At 42.0% G+C, this 21,808-nt stretch overlaps 1 protein-coding gene across 1 annotated transcript in view; it reads right to left on the bottom strand.

Moving 5' to 3' along the window:
• The window catches only part of LOC126483901 (facilitated trehalose transporter Tret1-like), a 259,894-nt gene that overhangs the window by 85,442 nt on the left and 152,644 nt on the right, over nucleotides 1-21,808 (bottom strand). The window contains exons 2-3 of the mRNA XM_050107170.1: nucleotides 10,154-10,256; nucleotides 473-596 (exon numbers count right to left, since the gene is read on the bottom strand). Coding sequence (XP_049963127.1) covers nucleotides 473-596; nucleotides 10,154-10,255 — 226 coding nt within the window. The 5' untranslated portion in view covers nucleotide 10,256. The remainder of the gene's footprint in view (nucleotides 1-472; nucleotides 597-10,153; nucleotides 10,257-21,808) is intronic.

The following is a 21,808-nucleotide window of genomic DNA, read 5'->3' on the forward strand; positions in this document are numbered from 1 at the left end:
TGTAAGTAATTTTTAATAAATTGATTTTACATTGTTTTGTAATGGGGAACTTACCTATCTTTGACAAAACAGTAAATACAAAGGCTGTATAGTAAAATACAAACAGCTAATACAAATGTAATAGTAAAATAATCCAGTATATTTCATAGACATGCACAGTATATAATTTTCAGACCTAATTGTACATTTATTATAAAATTGTTTGCAATTTTAACCCCTTTCAAAAAATGATCAACTGCATAAAAGCATTGGTCCAAGAGATATTTTTTTAACTTATGTGTGAAGGCTCTTGGGTTCTTTGTTGCTTTGATTTCATTTGATAAATTATTATACATTTTTGCCTCAACCATTGATGTATTAATAAGATATTGAAAAATTGCCACAATCTTTTTTTTTTAATTAAGGTCTTTAAATTAAATTTTTGTTCACCTCAGCTATGTATTTAAAAGCAAAAATGTGCATAAGGACTTACCAAGCCAAGAAGCGTCTATTACATCAACTGACAACTTCTCATACAAAGTTGGAGTCATCCTTGTGAAGGAGATCATCATTCCAAGATCAAATAACAATAGGCAACAGAGGCCTGTAATAATTATCTGCCAAACAAAACAGGTGAAAATGTTAATTCACAGTGTCAAAGAAATTAATTTGCAGTTCATTTGTCTCAATTTGCAATTTAAATACTGTTATTGTTTTAAATAAAGGAAGAAGGTCCATGACATACCCGTAAAGCTTTACAAATATGAAAACGTAGTAGAATTACAGGAAGTACCTAATTTGTTAAGTGGATGCCTACATGGAGAACTAATGCCATCAGAGTGGAAACCTGCTGACATAGCTCTATATACAAAAAAAATAGAGAGACAGAAGATAGTTATAAATTATAGAAGATTGAGTGTAAATGCTTTATCAGCTAGATTCCATAAAAGAATCTTGAGGGTAGGGATTGAGGCAAAATGAGAGTACTTGAAGTCACAGGGGTTTTGAGATTGGAGATCATATCAGGGTAATATGATTATTCTTCAGCAACTAACAGAAAAACCAACAATGAATATGTTAATGAGCTATACATATTTATTAATTAAAACAACAAAAAAGTGTGTTATAGCATACCAATCGATAAACTGTACTCAATAAAGAAACTAAATGACATGTTCAAAATACATTAATGCTGTGAATAGTTTATACATTGTGCAACACAGTTAAATGGCCACTTTTTCAAAAAAAAACATAATTGTCACTCATTGTAATGCAGAAGTTTTAAATTGCACTCAAAGGTGTCTGAAATCTGCCCCTGTAATGGTGTAAAAGCATAGTACTCTCCAACGTCACGAGCTTGGTGCTTCAAACAGCAGTGTTGACACATGCTGATAAAGGCCAGAGATGAGAAGTTCATTTGAGATGTAGGATGGGTTAATAATGTCACATTGACACCAATTTCATCACAATTCTACCAAACACCACAACGGATATTTACCATTATGGATAGGTTCTCACACTACCTCTTACCCGCATTTCACTCACTCTTTTGACATCTCTGCAATGGATGTCAGAACCGTGATGCCCAGTTGAAACCATACAGTTTTCTTATGGGTGCCAAGACATGCCGCCGCTCAGAATCAAGACGAAGAAACCTGAAGGGTTCACATAAAGAACATCAATGAAAACACTCCTTCACTTGCGGTGCTGATTCCCACACATTTCATAGTCAAAAACAGTGGTTCGCAGTGTGGTGAGCAACAGGATGATGTTCTTGGCAACCTTTGACACTGCTGACACCCCCTTGGATGATTGAAGCCTCCTCTAATGACACTGTGGGACTTGAACCCCAATGAATGCGATCATACCCCTTTGGAGTGTAGCACGACCACAACTTTTGCTCTGGTGTACAGGATGGAACCATTAGAGACCATTCAAAACTCAGCAGAGTGCTGGTATGCTGGTGCTCTAGCGCATGCTTGTGGACATGTGGAACCTGAGGGATGTCTAAGGGGTTGCCTGCCAGCAAGCATCTAAGAATCCATCATGGGTTGCCTCTGTACAGGTACATTTTAAAGTACTCAACAAAGGTGCGCAGCTGCTGCTGAGGGTGTTGCTGAACTGGGGAGGTCTTAGAGGGACTCTTCACCATTTTCTTTACACATGTGTCGCTGTCGCACCCCCTGTTATCAGGACACAGGAGGGCACTAAATAGGAGGCTGAAAAAGCAGAAATGGTCTTTGCTGTTTCAGATCACATTCAAATTTCTTCGAATGGTTTTGAACAGTCCCTAGTGGTTCTACTGTGTACAGAAGAGCAAAAATTAAAGTCATGCTACACTCCAAAGGGGTGCGATTATGTTCAATGCAGTTACAGGCCCACCATGTTCTTAGAGAATGTAAAATTGTCTATGGGAAGTTGGAAGTCTCAAAGATTGTCAAGGACATCATTCTGTTGCTCACTGACTGTAGTCTGTCATTTTCGAACACGAAAATTGTGTGAACAAATGCCCCTTGCAAAGAGGTGGTCTCACTGACACAATTATTCCACCCCTGAGGCCCTTTAGTATTGATTCTAATTGATGATATGTCTAAAATGATTTCTTATGCCATCCATAATAAAACCGCATGATTTCAAAACTGGGCATCACAATTTGACCTCCACTGCAGAGGCGTCTAAAGAGGGAGTGAAATGTGGGTAAGAGGGGATGTGACCGACCTTCCCATCATGCGACATGTCTAGGGTGGTATTGGACAGAATTGTGTTGAATTTGGTGCCAGTGTGATATAATTAACATACCTTACTTATACTTCACATGAATTCGTGAGCTCTGCCCCCACAATTCTTTTTTTTCTTTTTTCCACCTCTGACAAGACATCGAGGGCACCATGCTTTTGCACCATTACAGTGGGAAGTTGTAGGCACTTTTGAGCCACATAAGTTGTAGGCACTTTTGAGCCACGTTTCAAACTTCTCTTTTGCAATGGAAGACAGTAATGGGATTTCAAAAAGTAACTCTTTAATTTTATTGCACAGTGCACACAGATAACCTCAGTAAAATATGGTACGGAAAGTTCTGACAGAATGTACATTCTAAGGAAAAAAAAGAGAAACCTACCCCAAAGGAATTATCCAAATGGATTGGAAATCGTTAGAAGTGATGCAAGACAAGCAAATGATTACAATTTCAGAGAAATTGAATGATTTATTCAAGAGCAGGAGCCTCAAATTAAACAACCAGTAACGCATTGGGCCACCTCTGTCCCCTATGCAAGCAGTTATATAGCTTGGCATTGGTTGACAGAGTTGTTGGATGTCCTTCTGAGGGATATTGTGCCAAATTCTGTCCAACTGACGCTTTACATTGTCAAAATCCCTTGCTGGAAGGAGAGCCCTGCACATAATGCTCCAAACTTTCTCAACTGGGGAGAGATCCGGTGACGTTGCTGGCCAAGGTAGTATTTGGCAAGCACAAAGAAAAGCAGTAGAAATTCTCACCATCTGCGAGGGGGTGTTAACTTGCTTTAATGTAAACCCAGGATGGCTTCCATGACGGGCAACAAAACAGAGCATAGAACATTGTCGATGTACCAAGGTGCTGTAAGGATGCTGTAGGTGATACCCGAAAGGGTGCTGCTACGAAAAAAATGGCACCGCCCCCCCTTCCCCCCCCCCCCCCCCCCCCCCCCCCACACACACACACCATCACTCATGGTTGTCAGCCCATCCGGTGGGTGACAGGCTGGTACCCCACTGCTGTGTGGGACTTCTCCTGACATGTCTTTGCTGGCCATCAGAGCTCTGTTTGAAGCAGGTCTCACCACCGAAGACAGTGCTACTCTAGTCTGTGAGATTCCAGTCTGAAGACACGTTTGGAGAGGAACAGGATACCAGCGGGATGCCAAGGTGACTGTCGCCCATCATATGGCCTGACAACCAGGAGTAATGGTCTGGCGTGCCAGGCACCCTTTAGTTGTCATATGCAGCACCCTTACAGCACGTTAGTATGCCGACAACAATCTAAACCCTATTTTGTTGCTCTTCATGGCAAGTCATCCTGGACTTACATTTCAGTAAGATAATGACACCTGCACACGGCAAGAGTTTCTGCCACTTGTATCAAAGCTTGCCAAACCCTACCTTGGCCTGCACAGCTGCTGGGTCTCTCCCCAGCTGAAAACATTTGGAACATTATGGACAGGGCTGTCCAACCATCTCATGATTTTGACAATCTGAGACACTAACTGGATAGAATTTGGCACAAAATGCTTCAGAAGGACATCCAACAACTTTGTCAATCAATGGCAAGTCAAATAACTGCTGGCATAAGGACCAGAGGTGGACCAACACATTAGTGACTTGCTCAATTTGTAAATCTCCTTCTCTTGAATAAATCACATATTTTTTTCTGAAATTGTAATGATTTGTTTGTCTGTACATGTACATCACATCTACCAATTTCCATCACATTTGGATAATTCCTTTGTGGTACATGACTTTTTTTGTTCTTTTTTTTTTAGTCCTAGAATGAATATAATGTAAGGGTAGATACCAATCACTGAAAGATGGGAAGCAGATGGAGAGCTTACAGAGGTGTAGCTGGCAGCTCAGAGGGAGGCAGCAGGTTTATTAGATTGGAGTGTAGATGGGAGAAGCAGCTGGTGCAGGGCATAGTGATGCAATTCTGAGCCAGTAAGTTCACTTGGCACAGGATTGCAATAATATGGTGGAGGTGCGGATTTTGAGCGGGGACAGGACAGAGGAAGGGAATATCACTGAAGGGGTGAGTGCAGTGAATTAGTGGACACTGTGGCCAGGAGGATTAGCAGAGGAAAAGAGGTGTTACAAGGATAACTTCCATTCACAGGGATCAGTAAAGCTGGTACTGGCAGGAAGATATCAGACAGCACTGGCTGCAAAACTGCCATGAACTTGAGTACTTTGTGATTGGCAATTTGTTCCGTCGATGGGTGGTCAAGTCTGCTCTTGGCCACTGTTTGGCAGTGGCCCTCCATTCTGGTGGGCAGCTCATTAGTGGTCGTGTCCACGTAAAATGCTGCACAGCAATTGTAGCAGAACTGGTATACAATGTAGCTGCATTCGTAAGTAGACTGCCTCTGATGGGAAATGATAAGCCTCTGACAGGAGTGTGTAGTATGTGATGGAAGGATGAATTGGGCAGGTCTTGCACCTGGGTCTTGACCTCCGTGGAAAGGGGTTGGGAGTGGAATGTACCAGGGTGTTGGTGGGAGGTGGAATACCACTTTAGGAAGGTTGAGAAGAGTCATGGGTAGGATGTCATTTCCAAGCATGATAATAGATAGTTGACACCCAGGTGAAGGGCATAGCTCAGTTGCTCCAGTCTTGGTTGATACTGGGTTATAATGGGGGGGGCTCTCCTTTGGAGCTGTTTCACAGGCACACTCCTGGATTATGTGTTCAGCTGGTACAATGTAGCTGCACAGGTTTGTGTCTCAGGGTGCATATGTATGTGTACTCAAGCTCACAAAGGGAGTTCTCTGAAAGCTAGCAAAGTTCTCATTCTTTTATGGATGCCTGTCAACAGTTCAAATGCTTCTACTATTCAGTGAGTGGTCTCCTTTACCCTCACATTATTTGTATTAATATAAATAAAATTATGACTTGCACAGAGTTTTCAGATCACTTCTACTGTATTGCTCAAACCAAAAATCAGGTTAAGAAGAACTTACATTTTTCCCTGTAAATAAGGAGTTCAGGCAAAGTTGTTGTCTCTTACTAACTTTATTCAAAAAATGCATATCAGTGATTCTTCGGCACTGAGCTAGAAACAGTAGTCAAATGGCTGTCTTACTTAGAAGCACTGTAGAAGAATATACAAGGTAGGGACTGGAGATTGTATTATCAATGATGTTCAGGAATTCAGAGCAGGGAGGGAGGGGCGAAGGGGGAACAGGTGAAAATGATTTGCTGTAGAAAATGACGCAAGGAAAGTCTACAATAAGGCAACTAAAATTCATCTTATGAAATGATGACATCAGAAAAAAGTGAAATATCAATATGCTTCAGTAATTTGTGGAGAACACAACTGCCTATGGATCAGGAGAACAAAATTGAAATCAACACTAAGCAGTACAGAAAATGGATTTTGGAAACCGTGTTGTATGACTGTAGGATAAAACTGGGATGCCAGAAATTAAAAGAAGATTGGGGATTTTTTTTAAAAAAGCTGTATGCTTCTATAATACAGGAGTACTTATGTGAAGGACAGAAAATGAAGTAGACTAAAGAAAAAAACAGATCGAGGGAATAAAAGATGATATGCAGCAAGAAGTTAACAGGACAATGAGTAGAAAAATTAGAACCGTGGTAATTATGATGTGACAAATGGCCTTTGATGCTGTAAAAATACGGCTGCCTCTTAAATAAAACTACTACTTAAAAAAGTGCATAAATTTGCATGAGAAGCAGATCTCTTTTCACTATATGCTTATGCAACGGAGACAATCAAGAGTTAAGTATGAAAATAGTGCCAATTTATTAATACTTTCAGAAGACCATTTAAATACTATATATTTTTACCATTTTATGGTGACAAAGCTGGCAACAAACACACAGGACAGCAAAGCTATTGAAGTTACAAGATCTGAATGAAGCATCATATGGAACATATCCCCCCCATGAACCATGGACCTTGCCGTTGGTAGGGAGGCTTGCGTGCCTCAGCGATACAGATGGCCGTACCGTAGGTGCCAGCACAATGGAGGGGTATCTGTTGAGAGGCCAGACAAACGTGTGGTTCCTGAAGAGGGGCAGCAGCCTTTTCAGTAGTTGCAGGGGCAACAGTCTGGATAATTGACTGATCTGGCCTTGTAACACTAACCAAAACGGCCTTGCTGTGCTGGTACTGCAAACGGCTGAAAGCAAGGGGTTACTACAGCCGTAGTAAGTAGCTTTACTGTATGGTTAAATGATGATGGGGACCTCTTGGGTAAAATATTCCGGAGGTAAAATAGTTCTCCATTCGGATCTCTGGGCGGGGACTGCTCATGAGGCTGTCGATATCAGGAGAAACAAAACTGGCATTCTACGGATCGGAGTGTGGAACGTCAGATCCCTTAATCGGGCAGGTAGGTTAGAAAATTTAAAAAGGGAAATGGATAGGTTAAAGTTAGATATAGTGGGAATTAGTGAAGTTCGGTGGCAAGAGGAACAAGACTTTTGGTCAGGTGAATACAGGGTTATAAATACAAAATCAAATTGGGGTAATGCAGGAGTAGGTTTAATAATTAATACAAAATAGGACTGCGGGTAAGCTACTACAAATAGCATAGTGAACGCATTATTGTGGCCAAGATGGACACAAAGCCCATGCCTACTACAGTAGTACAAGTTTATATGCCAACTAGCTCTGCAGATGATGAAGAAATTGATGAAATGTATGATGAGATAAAAGAAATTATTGAGATAGTGAAGGGAGATGAAAATTTAATAGTCATGGGTGACTGGAATTCGAGAATAGGAAAAGGGAGAGAAGGAAACATAGTAGATGAATATGGATTGGGGGTAAGAAATGAAAGAGGAAGCCGTCAGGTAGAATTTTGCACAGAGTGTAACTTAATCATAGCTAACACTTGGTTCAAGAATCATAAAAGAATGTTGTATGCATGGAAGAATCCTGGAGACTAGAAGGTATCAGATAGATTATATAATGTTAAGACAGAGATTTAGGAACCAGGTTTTAAACTGTAAGACATTTCCAGGGCCTGATGTGGATTCTGACCACAATATATTGGTTATGAACTGTAGATTAAAACTGAAGAAACTGCAAAAAGGTGGGAATTTAAGGAGATGGGACCTGGATAAACTGACTAAACCAGAGGTTGTACAGATTTTCAGGGAGAGCATAACAGAACAATTGACAGGAATGGGGGAAAGAAATACAGTAGAAGAAGAATGGGTAGCTCTGATGGATGAAGTAGTGAAGGCAGCAGAGGATCAGTAGAAATCCTTGGGTAACAGAAGAAATATTTAATTTAATTGATGAAAGGAGAAAATATAAAAATGCAGTACATGAAGCAGGCAAAAAGGAATACAAACGTCTCAAAAATGAGATCGACAGGAAGTGCAAAATGGCTAAGCACGGATGGCTAGAGTACAAATGTAAGGATGTAGAGGCTTATCTCACTAGGGGTAAGACAGATACTGCCTACAGGAAAATTAAAGAAACCTTTGGAGAAAAGAGAACGACTTGTATGAATATCAAGAGCTCAGATGGAAACCCAGTTCTAAGCAAAGAAGACTGATCTTAGAAGCTAGATTAAGGAAAGGCAAACCTATGTTTCTAGCATCTGTAAACCTAGAGAAAGCATTTGACAGTGTTGACTGGAATACTCTCTTTCAAATTCTAAGGGTGGCAGGGGTAAAATACAAGGAGTGAAGGGCTATTTACAATTTGTACAGGAACCAGATGGCAGTTATAAGAGTCGAGGGGCATGAAAGAGAAGCAGTGGCTGGGAAGTGAGTGAGACAGGGTTGTAGCCTCTCTCCGATTAAATTCAATCTGTATATTGAGCAACCAGTAAAGGAAACAGAATAAAAATTCAGACTAGGTATTAAAATCTGAGGAGAAGAAATAAAAACTTTGAGGTTCACCAATGACATTGTAATTCTGTCAGAGACAGCAAAGGACTTGGAAGAGCAGTTGAATGGAATGGATAGTGTCTTGAAAGGAGGATATAAGGTGAACATCAACAAAATCAAAATGAGGATCATGGAATGTAGTCTAATTAAATCGGGTGATGCTGAGGGAATTAGATTAGGAAATGAGACACTTAAAGTAGTAAAGGAGTTTTGCTATTTGGGGAGCAAAATAACTGATGATGGTCGAAGTAGAGAGGATATGAAATGTAGACTGGCAATGGCAAGGAAAGCGTTTCTGAAGAAGAGGAATTTGTTAACATAGAGTATAGATTCAAGTGTCAGGAAGTCTTTTCCAAAATTATTTGTATGGAGTGTAGCCATGTATGGATGTGAAACATGGACGATAAACAGTTTGGACAAGAAGAGAATAGAAGCTTTCGAAATGTGGTGCTACAGAAGAATGCTGAAGATTAGATGGGTAGATCACATAACTAATGAGGTATTGAATAGAATTGGGGGGAAGAGGAGTTTGTGGCACAACTTGACAAGAAGAAGGGACCGGTTGGTAGGACATATTCTGAGACATCGAGAGATCACCAATTTAGTATTGGAGGGCAGCGTGGAGGGTAAAAATCGTAGAGGGAGACCAACAGATGAATACACTAAGCAGATTCAAAGGATGTAGGTTCTGTAGGTACTGGGAGATGAAGAAGCTTGTACAGGATAGAGTAGCATGGAGAGCTGCATCAAACCAGTCTCAGGACTGAAAACCACAACAACATGGAACATATTATCACAGAACTGGAAAAAGGCGGCCTGTTCACACATTGACGTGAGTAATGCAATGTCCGTCACTCACCCAGCTATAGGAAGACATACAGTTTAACAAGCACAGCTAAACCAGGTCAGCTTACCATTCTTCACATTACATAATCATTGCCAGAGGCATAAGAGGTGATTACTACAGTGATAGAAATCTTCTTAGTTTTGACTGAGGCCTGAAAAACAGACCTTTAAATTTGTTTTCTGGCACCAATCAAATAAATATTGAGCCATACACACAGTATATATAAAACTGAAATGGTTTATCACCCTATTTCCAGGAATAAAAGTCTGGATGATGACAATGTGTTCTGACTGGCCAACTGTTAACTTTTTTATTTTATAAAAAAGGATATTCCAAGGGCTGGTACTGTAAGAGGAGTTTCTCAGATACTTTTCAACCAATCACACTTCACTGCATAAAATGTTTTCATTTGCGTCCGGGCATGATTTGAGTACCATACATCATTTGCTCCATATTACTAGGACTTGGATCTGTCTGTAAGTGGCCCACACACTGCTCCCACATCAGAGTTTAATTACCAGTGGGTGCCTTGTTTTACACAAAAGACTGAATTTACATTTTACTTCTGAGCAACTTCAATATTTAGACAAAGGTTTTCCACCGACTATAGTCAACAAGTTCATCTTTTATTTCACGCAAGAGAAATAATTGCCAAATAAAATTATGATAAGTCGTATATATTTTTAATGGAGTGTTGCACAGTACCTGTGGCAGTAACGGTTTCACATCTTTTAGTTCCGTTCTGTTGTTCTTTGCCTTTTGTACATTAAAAGACCCTTCTATTTTCGTTATATCCAAGGTTAACATTCTGAAATAGAAAAATGTAGTCGTTAGCACATGTTTAAAATAATAGTAACATTAGAAGGGAGGAACAACTGTTCCATAGATCATGAATACGACACTTCATAATGATGTGGAACGTGTCAGGTTAATAAAAGGTGTCTATACAAGATACTACATTACACAAAATATTACATGACACTTAATATTTTTTATGGAATATTTAATCAGATGTTTAGTTTTCGTGCATTTGAAACTATAGAAGTGTCAGAATACGTGTGGACACAGTAATTAATTGAAATGAAATGAAATGATCGTATGGCATTGTTGGCCGGGAGGTCCCATGCGGTGAAGTTCGGCCGCCGTATTGCAAGTCCTTTTTAGTTGACGCCACTTCGGCGACTTGCGAGTCAATGATGATGAACACACAACACCCAGTCATCACGAGGCAGAGAAAAATCCCTGACCCCGCCGGGAATCGAACCCAGGACCCCGTGCGCGGGAAGCGAGAACGCTACCGCAAGACCAGGAGCTGCGGATTGTCAAACATTGATAATAATCAGAGTTTCAGGGACAACAAAACTTAAGTATCGTGCGGTACAGGTCCACAGAACGATTGTTTAAGTACCGGTAACGGACCAAAGGACTGTTTATATAGGGCAGTTTGTTAGCTTTTATCAATTTAGATGATAAAAATAACAAATTGCTCTACTATAATTTACTAAAAATTTCTTTGAATTTAGGGCCTTTGTGTGTAGCGAACGTAACTTAACCTGGTGTCAGTCTGTTGAAGTAGCAGTTCAGTTACCTACAGGAAACATCTTTCGCTAAAAATTGTTTCGTAACCTAACAGTTAGCAAATTCTGTAAGGTTTATGTGGTGCGTACAAATGTTTCTCACGGAAAGTAGGTATGGAACCGATATCATAAGGCTTTCTTTCTTTAAAGGAAATTAAAAAAAAGCCGCAAAAGGTCACGTACTGCTCCTGTGCTCCTGTAGGGGTCGCGAAGACAAAATTTAAGTGCGCAAGGAGACAGGCAAAACTTCATTTATCACTGGGATGCAGGTAGGCCCATCAACTTTATTTCTTAAATGGAACTATGCTGTTTTTTGCGCCATAATAGTAGATCTGTATGAGGCAAATATAATGATATAACATTTCGTAGATCTGAGTACTTCCTTTCAGGGAGGGCTCAGCGTGTTACCTTGAACGGGAGTCGGCATCTCAGGCGCGCCTGAAGGAAGCGTGTTGTGACCCTGGCTGTTCATGTTTTGTATTACTGACCTGGCAGACTGTATTAGTAGTAACCTCATACTTGTTGCAGACGGTGCAGTTATCTATAATGAAATACTGTCCGAAAAAAAAGTGGGCATAGATTCCGCCCAATCTTGATGTGAATTATAAATGGCGCAGGGAAACTTCCTCTAGGTATTCAGAAATGTGACATTTTTCACTCCACATACGCAAAAATGTAGCATGCCCTGACTGTTAAATCAGTGAATCAATCGACTCATCTAAATACCCGTCTACATCTACATCTACATGATTACTCGCCCGCATCTCGTGGTCGTGTGGTAGCGTTCTCGCTTCCCACGCCCGGGTTCCCGGGTTCGATTCCCGGCGGGGTCAGGGATTTTCTCTGCCTTGTGATGGCTGGGTGTTGTGTGCTGTCCTTAGGTTAGTTAGGTTTAAGTAGTTCTAAGTTCTAGGGGACTGATGACCATAGATGTTAAGTCCCATAGTGCTCAGAGCCTTTTGAACCATGATTACTCTGCAATTCACTCTTAGGCCTAAGCGTCTGGCAGAGGGTTCATCTTTTCACTTTTTCCTGTATTTTGTACTGGTACACTCTGATTGATTTGGTTGTACTACCTCACTTTATGTATTGTGTCTCCTGTCTATTGACTACTTATAAAACTATTGTAATATTGCACTTATAACTCCTGCATATAATTTTGTTTATATTTTGTAATTTGACGTTGTCTATTGCTTCTGTAAGCTTAACGACAATAAATTATTATTATTATTATTATTATTGTTATTCATCGAACCATTTTCATACAACTAGGGGAAGAAAACCAATGTGCACTCCGTGTGCATACCGGGGGGAGTCATTCCAGATGTGGAAAGGGTCCTTCCGGATGCCATGAAGGGTACAGGGTGCACCCATCTGCAGGTGGTCGCTCATGTCGGCACCAATGATGTGTGTCGCTATGGATCGGAGGAAATCCTCTCTGGCTTCCGGCGGCTATCTGATTTGGTGAAGACTGCCAGTCTCGCTAGCGGGATGAAAGCAGAGCTCACCATCTGCAGCATCGTCGACAGGACTGACTGCGGACCTTTGGTACAGAGCCGAGTGGAGGGTCTGAATCAGAGGCTGAGACGGTTCTGCGACCGTGTGGGCTGCAGATTCCTCGACTTGCGCCATAGGGTGGTGGGGTTTCGGGCTCCGCTGGATAGGTCAGGAGTCCACTACACGCAACAAGCGGCTACACGGGTAGCAGGGGTTGTGTGGCGTGGGCTGGGCGGTTTTTTAGGTTAGATGGCCTTGGGCAAGTACAGAAAGGGCAACAGCCTCAACGGGTGCGGGGCAAAGTCAGGACATGCGGGGACCAAGCAGCAATCGGTATTGTAATTGTCAACTGTCGAAGCTGCGTTGGTAAAGTACCAGAACTTCAAGCGCTGATAGAAAGCACCGAAGCTGAAATCGTTATAGGTACAGAAAGCTGGCTTAAGCCAGAGATAAATTCTGCCGAAATTTTTACAAAGGTACAGACGGTGTTTAGAAAGGATAGATTGCATGCAACCGGTGGTGGAGTGTTCGTCGCCGTTAGTAGTAGTTTATCCTGTAGTGAAGTAGAAGTGGATAGTTCCTGTGAATTATTATGGGTGGAGGTTACACTCAACAACCGAACTAGGTTAATAATTGGATCCTTTTACCGACCTCCCGACTCAGCAGCATTAGTGGCAGAACAACTGAGAGAAAATTTGGAATACATTTCACATAAATTTTCTCAGCATGTTATAGTCTTAGGTGGAGATTTCAATTTACCAGATATAGACTGGGACACTCAGATGTTTAGGACGGGTGGTAGGGACAGAGCATCGAGTGACATTATACTGAGTGCACATCCGAAAATTACCTCGAGCAATTAAACAGAGAACCGACTCGTGGAGATAACATCTTGGACCTACTGATAACAAACAGACCCGAACTTTTCGACTCTGTATGTACAGAACAGGGAATCAGTGATCATAAGACCGTTGCAGCATCCCTGAATATGGAAGTTAATAGGAATATAAAAAAAGGGAGGAAGTTTTATCTGTTTAGCAAGAGTAATAGAAGGCAGATTTCAGACTACCTAACAGATCAAAACGAAAATTTCTGTTCCGACACTGACAATGTTGAGTGTTTATGGAAAAAGTTCAAGGCAATCGTAAAATGCGTTTTAGACAGGTACGTGCCGAGTAAAACTGTGAGGGACGGGAAAAACCCACCGTGATACAACAACAAAGTTAGGAAACTACTGCGAAAGCAAAGAGAGCTTCACTCCAAGTTTAAACGCAGCCAAAACCTCTCAGACAAACAGAAGCTAAACGATGTCAAAGTTAGCGTAAGGAGGGCTATGCGTGAAGCGTTCAGTGAATTCGAAAGTAAAACTCTATGTACCGACTTGACAGAAAATCCTAGGAAGTTCTGGTCTTACGTTAAATCAGTAAGTGGCTCGAAACAGCATACCCAGACACTACGGGATGATGATGGCATTGAAACAGAGGATGACACTCGTAAAGCTGAAATACTAAACACCTTTTTCCAAAGCTGTTTCACAGAGGAAGACCGCACTGCAGTTCCTTCTCTAAATCCTCGCACAAACGAAAAAATGGCTGACATCGAAATAAGTGTCCAAGGAATAGAAAAGCAACTGGAATCACTCAATAGAGGAAAGTCCACTGGACCTGACGGGATAGCAATTCGATTCTACACAGAGTACGCGAAAGAACTTGCCCCCCTTCTAACAGCCGTGTACCGCAAGTCTCTAGAGGAACGGAGGGTTCCAAATGATTGGAAAAGAGCACAGATAGTCCCAGTCTTCAAGAAGGGTCGTCGAGCAGATGCGCAAAACTATAGACCTATATCTCTGACGTCGATCTGTTGTAGAATTTTAGAACATGTTTTTTGCTCGAGTATCATGTCGTTTTTGGAAACCCAGAATCTACTATGTAGGAATCAACATGGATTCCGGAAACAGCGATCGTGTGAGAACCAACTCGCTTTATTTGTTCATGAGACCCAGAAAATATTAGATACAGGCTCCCAGGTAGATGCTATTTTTCTTGACTTCCGGAAGGCGTTCGATACAGTTCCGCACTGTCGCCTGATAAACAAAGTAAGAGCCTACGGAATATCAGACCAGCTGTGTGGCTGGATTGAAGAGTTTTTAGCAAACAGAACACAGCATGTTGTTATCAATGGAGAGACGTCTACAGACGTTAAAGTAACCTCTGGCGTGCCACAGGGGAGTGTTATGGGACCATTGCTTTTCACAATATATATAAATGACCTAGTAGATAGTGTCGGAAGTTCCATGCGGCTTTTCGCGGATGATGCTGTAGTATACAGAGAAGTTGCAGCATTAGAAAATTGTAGCGAAATGCAGGAAGATCTGCAGCGGATAGGCACTTGCTGCAGGGAGTGGCAACTGACCCTTAACATAGACAAATGTAATGTATTGCGAATACATAGAAAGAAGGATCCTTTATTGTATGATTATATGATAGCGGAACAAACACTGGTAGCAGTTACTTCTGTAAAATATCTGGGAGTATGCGTGCGGAACGATTTGAAGTGGAATGATCATATAAAATCAATTGTTGGTAAGGCGGGTACCAGGTTGAGATTCATTGGGAGAGTCCTTAGAAAATGTAGTCCATCAACAAAGGAGGTGGCTTACAAAACACTCGTTCGACCTATACTTGAGTATTGCTCATCAGTGTGGGATCCGTACCAGACCGGGTTGACGGAGGAGATAGAGAAGATCCAAAGAAGAGCGGCGCTTTTCATCACAGGGTTATTTGGTAACCGTGATAGCGTTACGGAGATGTTTAATAAACTCAAGTGGCAGACTCTGCAAGAGAGGCGCTCTGCATCGCGGTGTAGCTTGCTGTCCAGGTTTCGAGAGGGTGCGTTTCTGGATGAGGTATCGAATATATTGCTTCCCCCTACTTATACCTCCCGAGGAGATCACGAATGTAAAATTAGAGAGATTAGAGCACGCACGGAGGCTTTCAGACAGTCGTTCTTCCCCCGAACCATACGCGACTGGAACAGGAAAGGGAGGTAATGACAGTGGCACGTAAAGTGCCCTCCGCCACACACCGTTGGGTGGCTTGCGGAGTATAAATGTAGATGTAGATGTACTTCTCCACCATTCCACTCTCGAATGGCGCGTGGGAAAAAGGAACACCTAAATCTTTCCGTTCAAGCTCTGATTTCTCTTATTTTATTATGATGATCATTTCTCCCTTCGTAGGTGGATGTCAATAAAATATTTTCGCATTCGGAAGACAAAGCTGGTGATTGAAATTTCGTAAATAGATCTCGCCGCAAAGAAAACCACCTATGTTTCAGTGACTGCCACCCCAAGTCGCGTAATCATTTAAGTGACACTCTGACCCCTACTGCGCGATAGCACGAAACGAGCTGCCCTTCCCTGCACTCCTTCGATGTCCTCCGCCAGTCGTACCTGGTGAGGATCCCATACGGCGCAGCAATATTCCAGCAGAGGACGCACAAGTGTAATGTAGGCTGTCTGTTTAGTGGGTTTGTCGCATCTTCTGGAAGTGTTCGGCCAACAAAGTGCAGTCTTCGTTTCGCCTTCCCCCCAATATTATCTACGTGGTATTTCCAATTTAAGTTGCTCGTAATTGTAATTCCTAGGTATTTAGTCGAGTTGACAGCCCTTAGATTTGTGCGATTTATCGTATACCAAAAATTTATCGGATTTCTATTAGTACCCATGTGAATGACCTCGCACTTTCCTTTGTTTAGTGCAAATTGCCATTTTTCGCGCCATACATAAATCCGTTCTAGATCATTTTGTAATTGGAATTGATCGTCTGATGATTTTACTAGATGGTAAATCACAGCGTCATCTGCAAACAATCCAAGGGGGCTGCTCAGATTATCACCTAGGTCATTTATGTAAATCAGGAACAGCAGAGGGCCTATGACACTACCTTGCGGAACGCCAGACATCACTTCTGTTCTACTCGATGATTTACCATCCATCACTACGAGCTGTGACCTCTCTGAGAGGAAATCACGAATCCAGTCACACAACTGAGACGATTCTCCATATGCACGCAATTTGATTAATAGTCGCTTGTGCGGAACGGTATCAAAAACCTTCTAGGAATATGGACTCGATCTTAGATCGCTTCTCGACAGCACTCAATCCTCCATGGGAATAAAGAGCCAGCTGTGTTGCATAATCAAATGGCTCTGAGCACTATGGGGCTTTACATCTGAGGTCATCAGTCCCCTAGACTTAGAACTACTTAAATCTAACTAGCCTAAGGACATCACACACATCCATGTCCGAGGCAGGATTCGAACCTGCGACCGTAGCAGTGGCGCGGTTCCAGACTGAAGCACCTGGCTCGTCACAATACGCCAGTCACTACTCTTGATGAACTGTGGCATCGTGTTGAAGCTGCATGGGCAGCTGTACCTGTACACGCCATCCAAGCTCTGTTTGACTCAAATGCCCAGGGGTATCAAGGCCGTTATTAGGGCCAGAGGTGGTTGTCCTGGGTACTGATTTCTCAGGATCTATGCACCCAAATTGCGTGAAAATGTAATCACATCTCAGTTGTAGTATAATATATTTGTCCAATGAATACCCGTTTATCATCTGCATTTCTTCTTGGTGTAGCAATTTTGATGGCCTGTAGTGTATTTACCAGTCTTTACGAACAGACCTTTCGCCAAGTGAGCGGTTGTATATGGCTGCTAAGAAAGGTGCTATTGTGTCTGCATACTCTGAGAGGAACCTGTTTGGTACACCATCTGTACCGGAAGACTTGCCTTTCTTAAGTGATTTGAGTTGTTTCGCAACACCTAAGATACCTACTTTCCTATGACTCTTGTTAACAGTTGTTATGGTTTCGAATTCTGGAATATTTACTTCGTCTTCTTTCGTGAAGGAATTACGGAAAATTGTATTTAGTAACTCCGCCTTAGTGGCACCATCATCGGTAACATGAGTAATAATTTGTAGGGATATGAAATGAAATGATCACAAAGGCTGAAACGTAGGTGGAGGAGGTGACACTTCATTTCATTGGTAGGATGCTGGGAAAATGCAATCAGTTTAGAAAGAAAGTTGCTTGCAAAGCAACCCATTTTAGAGTAGTGCTCAAGTGTGTGGAACTCATGGCGAATGAGACCAACAGGGGATACTGAACAAATACCAAGACGCGAAGCACGAATGATCACAGGTTTGTGTGACCCACTGAGATGCAGAGAAACCTGAAGTGGCACACATTCCAAGATAGACGCCAGGTATTCTGTGAAAGCCAACTTATTAAGTTTCAAGAAACAGTACTAATTCAGGAATCTAAGAATACATTACTATCTCTAAGTATTGCTACCGTAAGTGCCGCGAAGGAAATATTAGACTAACTGCAGCGCCCACAGACATTGAAGGAGTCATCCTTCGCACTCCACATGCAAATCGAGCAGGAAGAACCCTTGATAAGTGGTACAGTAGGAAGGACCCTATGTCATACACTTTACAGTGAATTACATATACGGGTGTGTTATGAGCATATCCAATGCTTGATTTGTGAAAAAAAAAGAAAAAGAAAAAGATCTGGTACTGTGATGTTCCAGAGGGTGTTTTCGAAATTCAGTAAGCGTTATTTTAACGCTTTTATGAGCATATTAAAAGTGTGAATACAACATTTGATTTACATAGCTTCAAGCGCAGCAAAAGTTCTATCGCACATCTCAGAATCTGGGATTCTGATTTTTTTTTTTTTTTTCCTTTTCGTCAGAGGCACCGGTACGGCGTACCGATGTGTACCGTCATAAATCAAGCACTGAACAAACAAACGCTGTCTAAACAGGCCTTGGAGGTCGAACTTTACCGACCGGCCACCGTCTGATCCTCAGCCCTCAGGCGTCGCCGGATGTGGATATGGAGGGCCATATGGTCAGCACACCGCTCTCCTGGGCGTTGTGAATTTTCGTGACCGGTGCCGTTACTCCTCAGTCAGGTAGCTCCTCAATTGGCCTCACAAGGGCTGTAGCGCCTAGAACCGCTCGGCCACCTCGGCCGGCTGTGTGTGTTCCACATCTCCTCCTAAACCACTAGAGAGATTTCAACAAAACTTGGTACACATGTCCCTTACTGTCAGGCAACAATCGCTGTGGGACTAAGAACCACCTCCTAGTATATTTCAGGAGATACGATGTCATAAACAATGAGATGCGTGAAAAATTGCCGCAGCATGCATGACGTTTATACGTATCACTTCTGTGCTACGAAATGTATTCGCAAATAATTTCCCAGATAGTATCCACATATGTCGCTAAACGCACCTACGAAAGTACATCATGGTACCATACATAGTTCAAGAGATAATGACGTCATAAACACTGAGATGCACGAAAAACTGGCGCATTCCGCATGACGTTTAATTGTTTTCTTGTTTTATATTAACTCTATTCTCAACACATTTTGCAGACAGTATCCATTTATGCCGCTGAATGTATCTACAAAATTATATCGTTGTATGACACACGGGTCAGGAGATATGACATCATAAACGCAGAGATGAATCAAAAACTGCCGCATCATGCTTGACATTTATGTTTATTACTTCTTTGTTGCTGGCTCTATTCGCAACATATTATGTCATAGACGGTATCCACATGTGCCGATGAATGTACCTACAAAAGTACGACACATGATTCAAGAGATATGACATCATAAACACTGAGAAGAGTAAAACTTTTTATAGTGCATTTATTCTTCCCCACAAATACACTCGAGTCAAATTAAGGAAATGCCTGCATCTGTCAACGCTTTTCACAGCCTTCAACTGCAAAGCGCAAGAGCTATCAAAGGCGTTGTCCCAGTGGCGTTTACAAAATCGTGTTGTGCGCGAAGCAGCTGCGTCCAGCGAACAGTAATTGTCTCTAATCATGTCTCTAATCTTGGATACTGTACCTACACATTTGTACACATTTCTTTGTACGACTGTTTCATAATTTCAAACGCGTTTTCAGAAAGACACGGAAATGAAATTTTTTCGATACTTCTCTGCAAACATAGATTTTTGTTTTGTTTTCATTGCTAATAGGAGATTGGCAAAATGAATATTCGGACAGTGCCGTGTTTGTCACCTAATTATGCTAATAAAGGAAATCAGAGACACAAACAAACAAAGTACCACCAGCCACATATTCTGCTGTGGTTCGTCGGGTACGGAACTGGGGGTAACGAGTACACTTGTAACCTCACAGCACAGCGACGTGTAGAGTGTGGCTATGCCATGACATCTGAAGAACAGAACAGATGCTGATCGCATAAGAATACCGGTAACCGATACGTCCGTGGTAACCCAAAGGGAGAATATAGCTCTTAAGGCTCCAATATAATCTCGTTAAACGTAAGAGTATCGTAAAACGTGTGCGAGGTCTTAAAACGGAGGCATTGGAAGCAAAGTGCTGAAGAAACGCCCACTGCGATAAGCTTTATGGACGTTCGTGGAAGCCGTTCGCAGCAATGCCCGGAGGCAAGGGCGGTAGTTCAGAGTACCAGCAGTTCAGATGCCGCTGACAATGAGCGCCGCAAATCGTTCGCTTCGACACGCGGTGTTCGCCGGCCGCCAGCCTGCAGACGGGACAACGGTGTCCGCCGCGTCAACAGGCTTCACTTAAGAGGTCGCTGACGCCCGACTGGCGGGTGTCGAGGGCCCGTCAGAGGAACGGAATGCGGGGGAGCCGAGCGCCAGGCACACTGAAGAGTGGCCCGCATGTCCGTCAAGGTTCCTCGCCCCTTTGCGCTGCGTGGGTTACCGCCTTGTGCATTTACCAAGAACTGGTCCTAACAGTGTCGGTTTCCTTCGTCTAGGAACTTCCCTTTCTCCTTCAACCACCGCCCCCCCCCCCCTCGCCCATTTTGTCAGCACTCATGCAGCGGTGTCGCACTTGAAGGAGTAACAGAAAGATGCGGCAATACGGCGGTACTTTCAGGAGACATTGCTCAACGAACAGAAGAAACTGTGTGGACGAGGGTCCGAAATACCTTTCTTTCCATTACAGAACTCGTTTCCTACAACATTAACTACGGGGAAAAACACAGCAAAAGAACCTATCAGCATGCTACATGGAACTGTTTCTTACATGCAACATCCAAAATGAACTAATTTAGCTTTGACACGTGCACCAACTCACCATAATACTGAATTTTACATATGATGATGTACCTCTGGAGTTATTTATTTATTTTATTTATTATTGTTGTCCAATTTCTTGATGATAATAATGAACCGTTGCATACAAAATTAAATTTACTTGAACTTTTATGGTAATCTATTCATTTTTCTTTCTTTTCTTTATTCTGAATATTAACTTCTGAGTGAGGTGTAAAACTCCTGTGCAAGCCGTTGACAAGAAATTTGTCAATTTTTTCTTATGTTTATTTGTTTCTACTTACAACTATTACAATAGCATATACTATTACAATAACAAACAACACGGATATATTCGTGAATGAAAAAACCCTATTGTTATTGCAAGCGTTCTGATTTTTCTACAGCGGCTACAACTAGAAATGTATGAAACTAGCACTAACAATAAAACTTCAGCTACTATTACTTACGTACTATATTGATCACCGACCCTTAGAAAAGAGTTGGAAGTATACTTTTATAGATGTGGATGCCAGGGAAATCTTCCTAGCCATCATCACAGAAAAGTAGGCCTACATGTTTCGTCGCACTGAAGTGAGTCGCATGTCAACAAAGGCAATACGCGAGACGCATGTCATTTACAAAAACTCGTAAAAGGAATGAAAAGTCCACTAAGCATAAAATATGGACTAAAAGTGTACCAAAGAAAGGGAAAGGTATAGAGAAGCATCAGCAATGGGATTAGGAACAAACAAACACCAAAACTGCGAACCGGGTGGTACATCCACATCTATGTACACACATTAACAAAAGTTTTGCGTCACTCCTTTGTTTCGAAATTCATGGCACAGAAAACAAAAATTGACACCGAGGCATGTATTGCATTTACATTGTGTCTAGATCACCAAATCAAAAAAAAAAAACAAGATCTGTGTAGCGAAAAAATCGTCTTTTTTCCATGTGGAGGTTTTCCACAGCACTCCTGGGAAACGTCAATACCAGCTGGGATGTAGGTTTGAATTCGTCATGGCGTATCATCGATGAGATCATCAAGTCAGCTCTGGTCCAAAAATTTCGTGTGGCACCATGGCCTCGTTCAGGTCTTTCAATTGGACGCCACTTCGGCGACTTGCGCGTTCTTGAAACCAACGGCACCT

Source organism: Schistocerca serialis, chromosome 6 (genome assembly GCF_023864345.2).
Source record: "Schistocerca serialis cubense isolate TAMUIC-IGC-003099 chromosome 6, iqSchSeri2.2, whole genome shotgun sequence".
Taxonomy (NCBI): Eukaryota; Metazoa; Arthropoda; class Insecta; order Orthoptera; family Acrididae; genus Schistocerca; species Schistocerca serialis.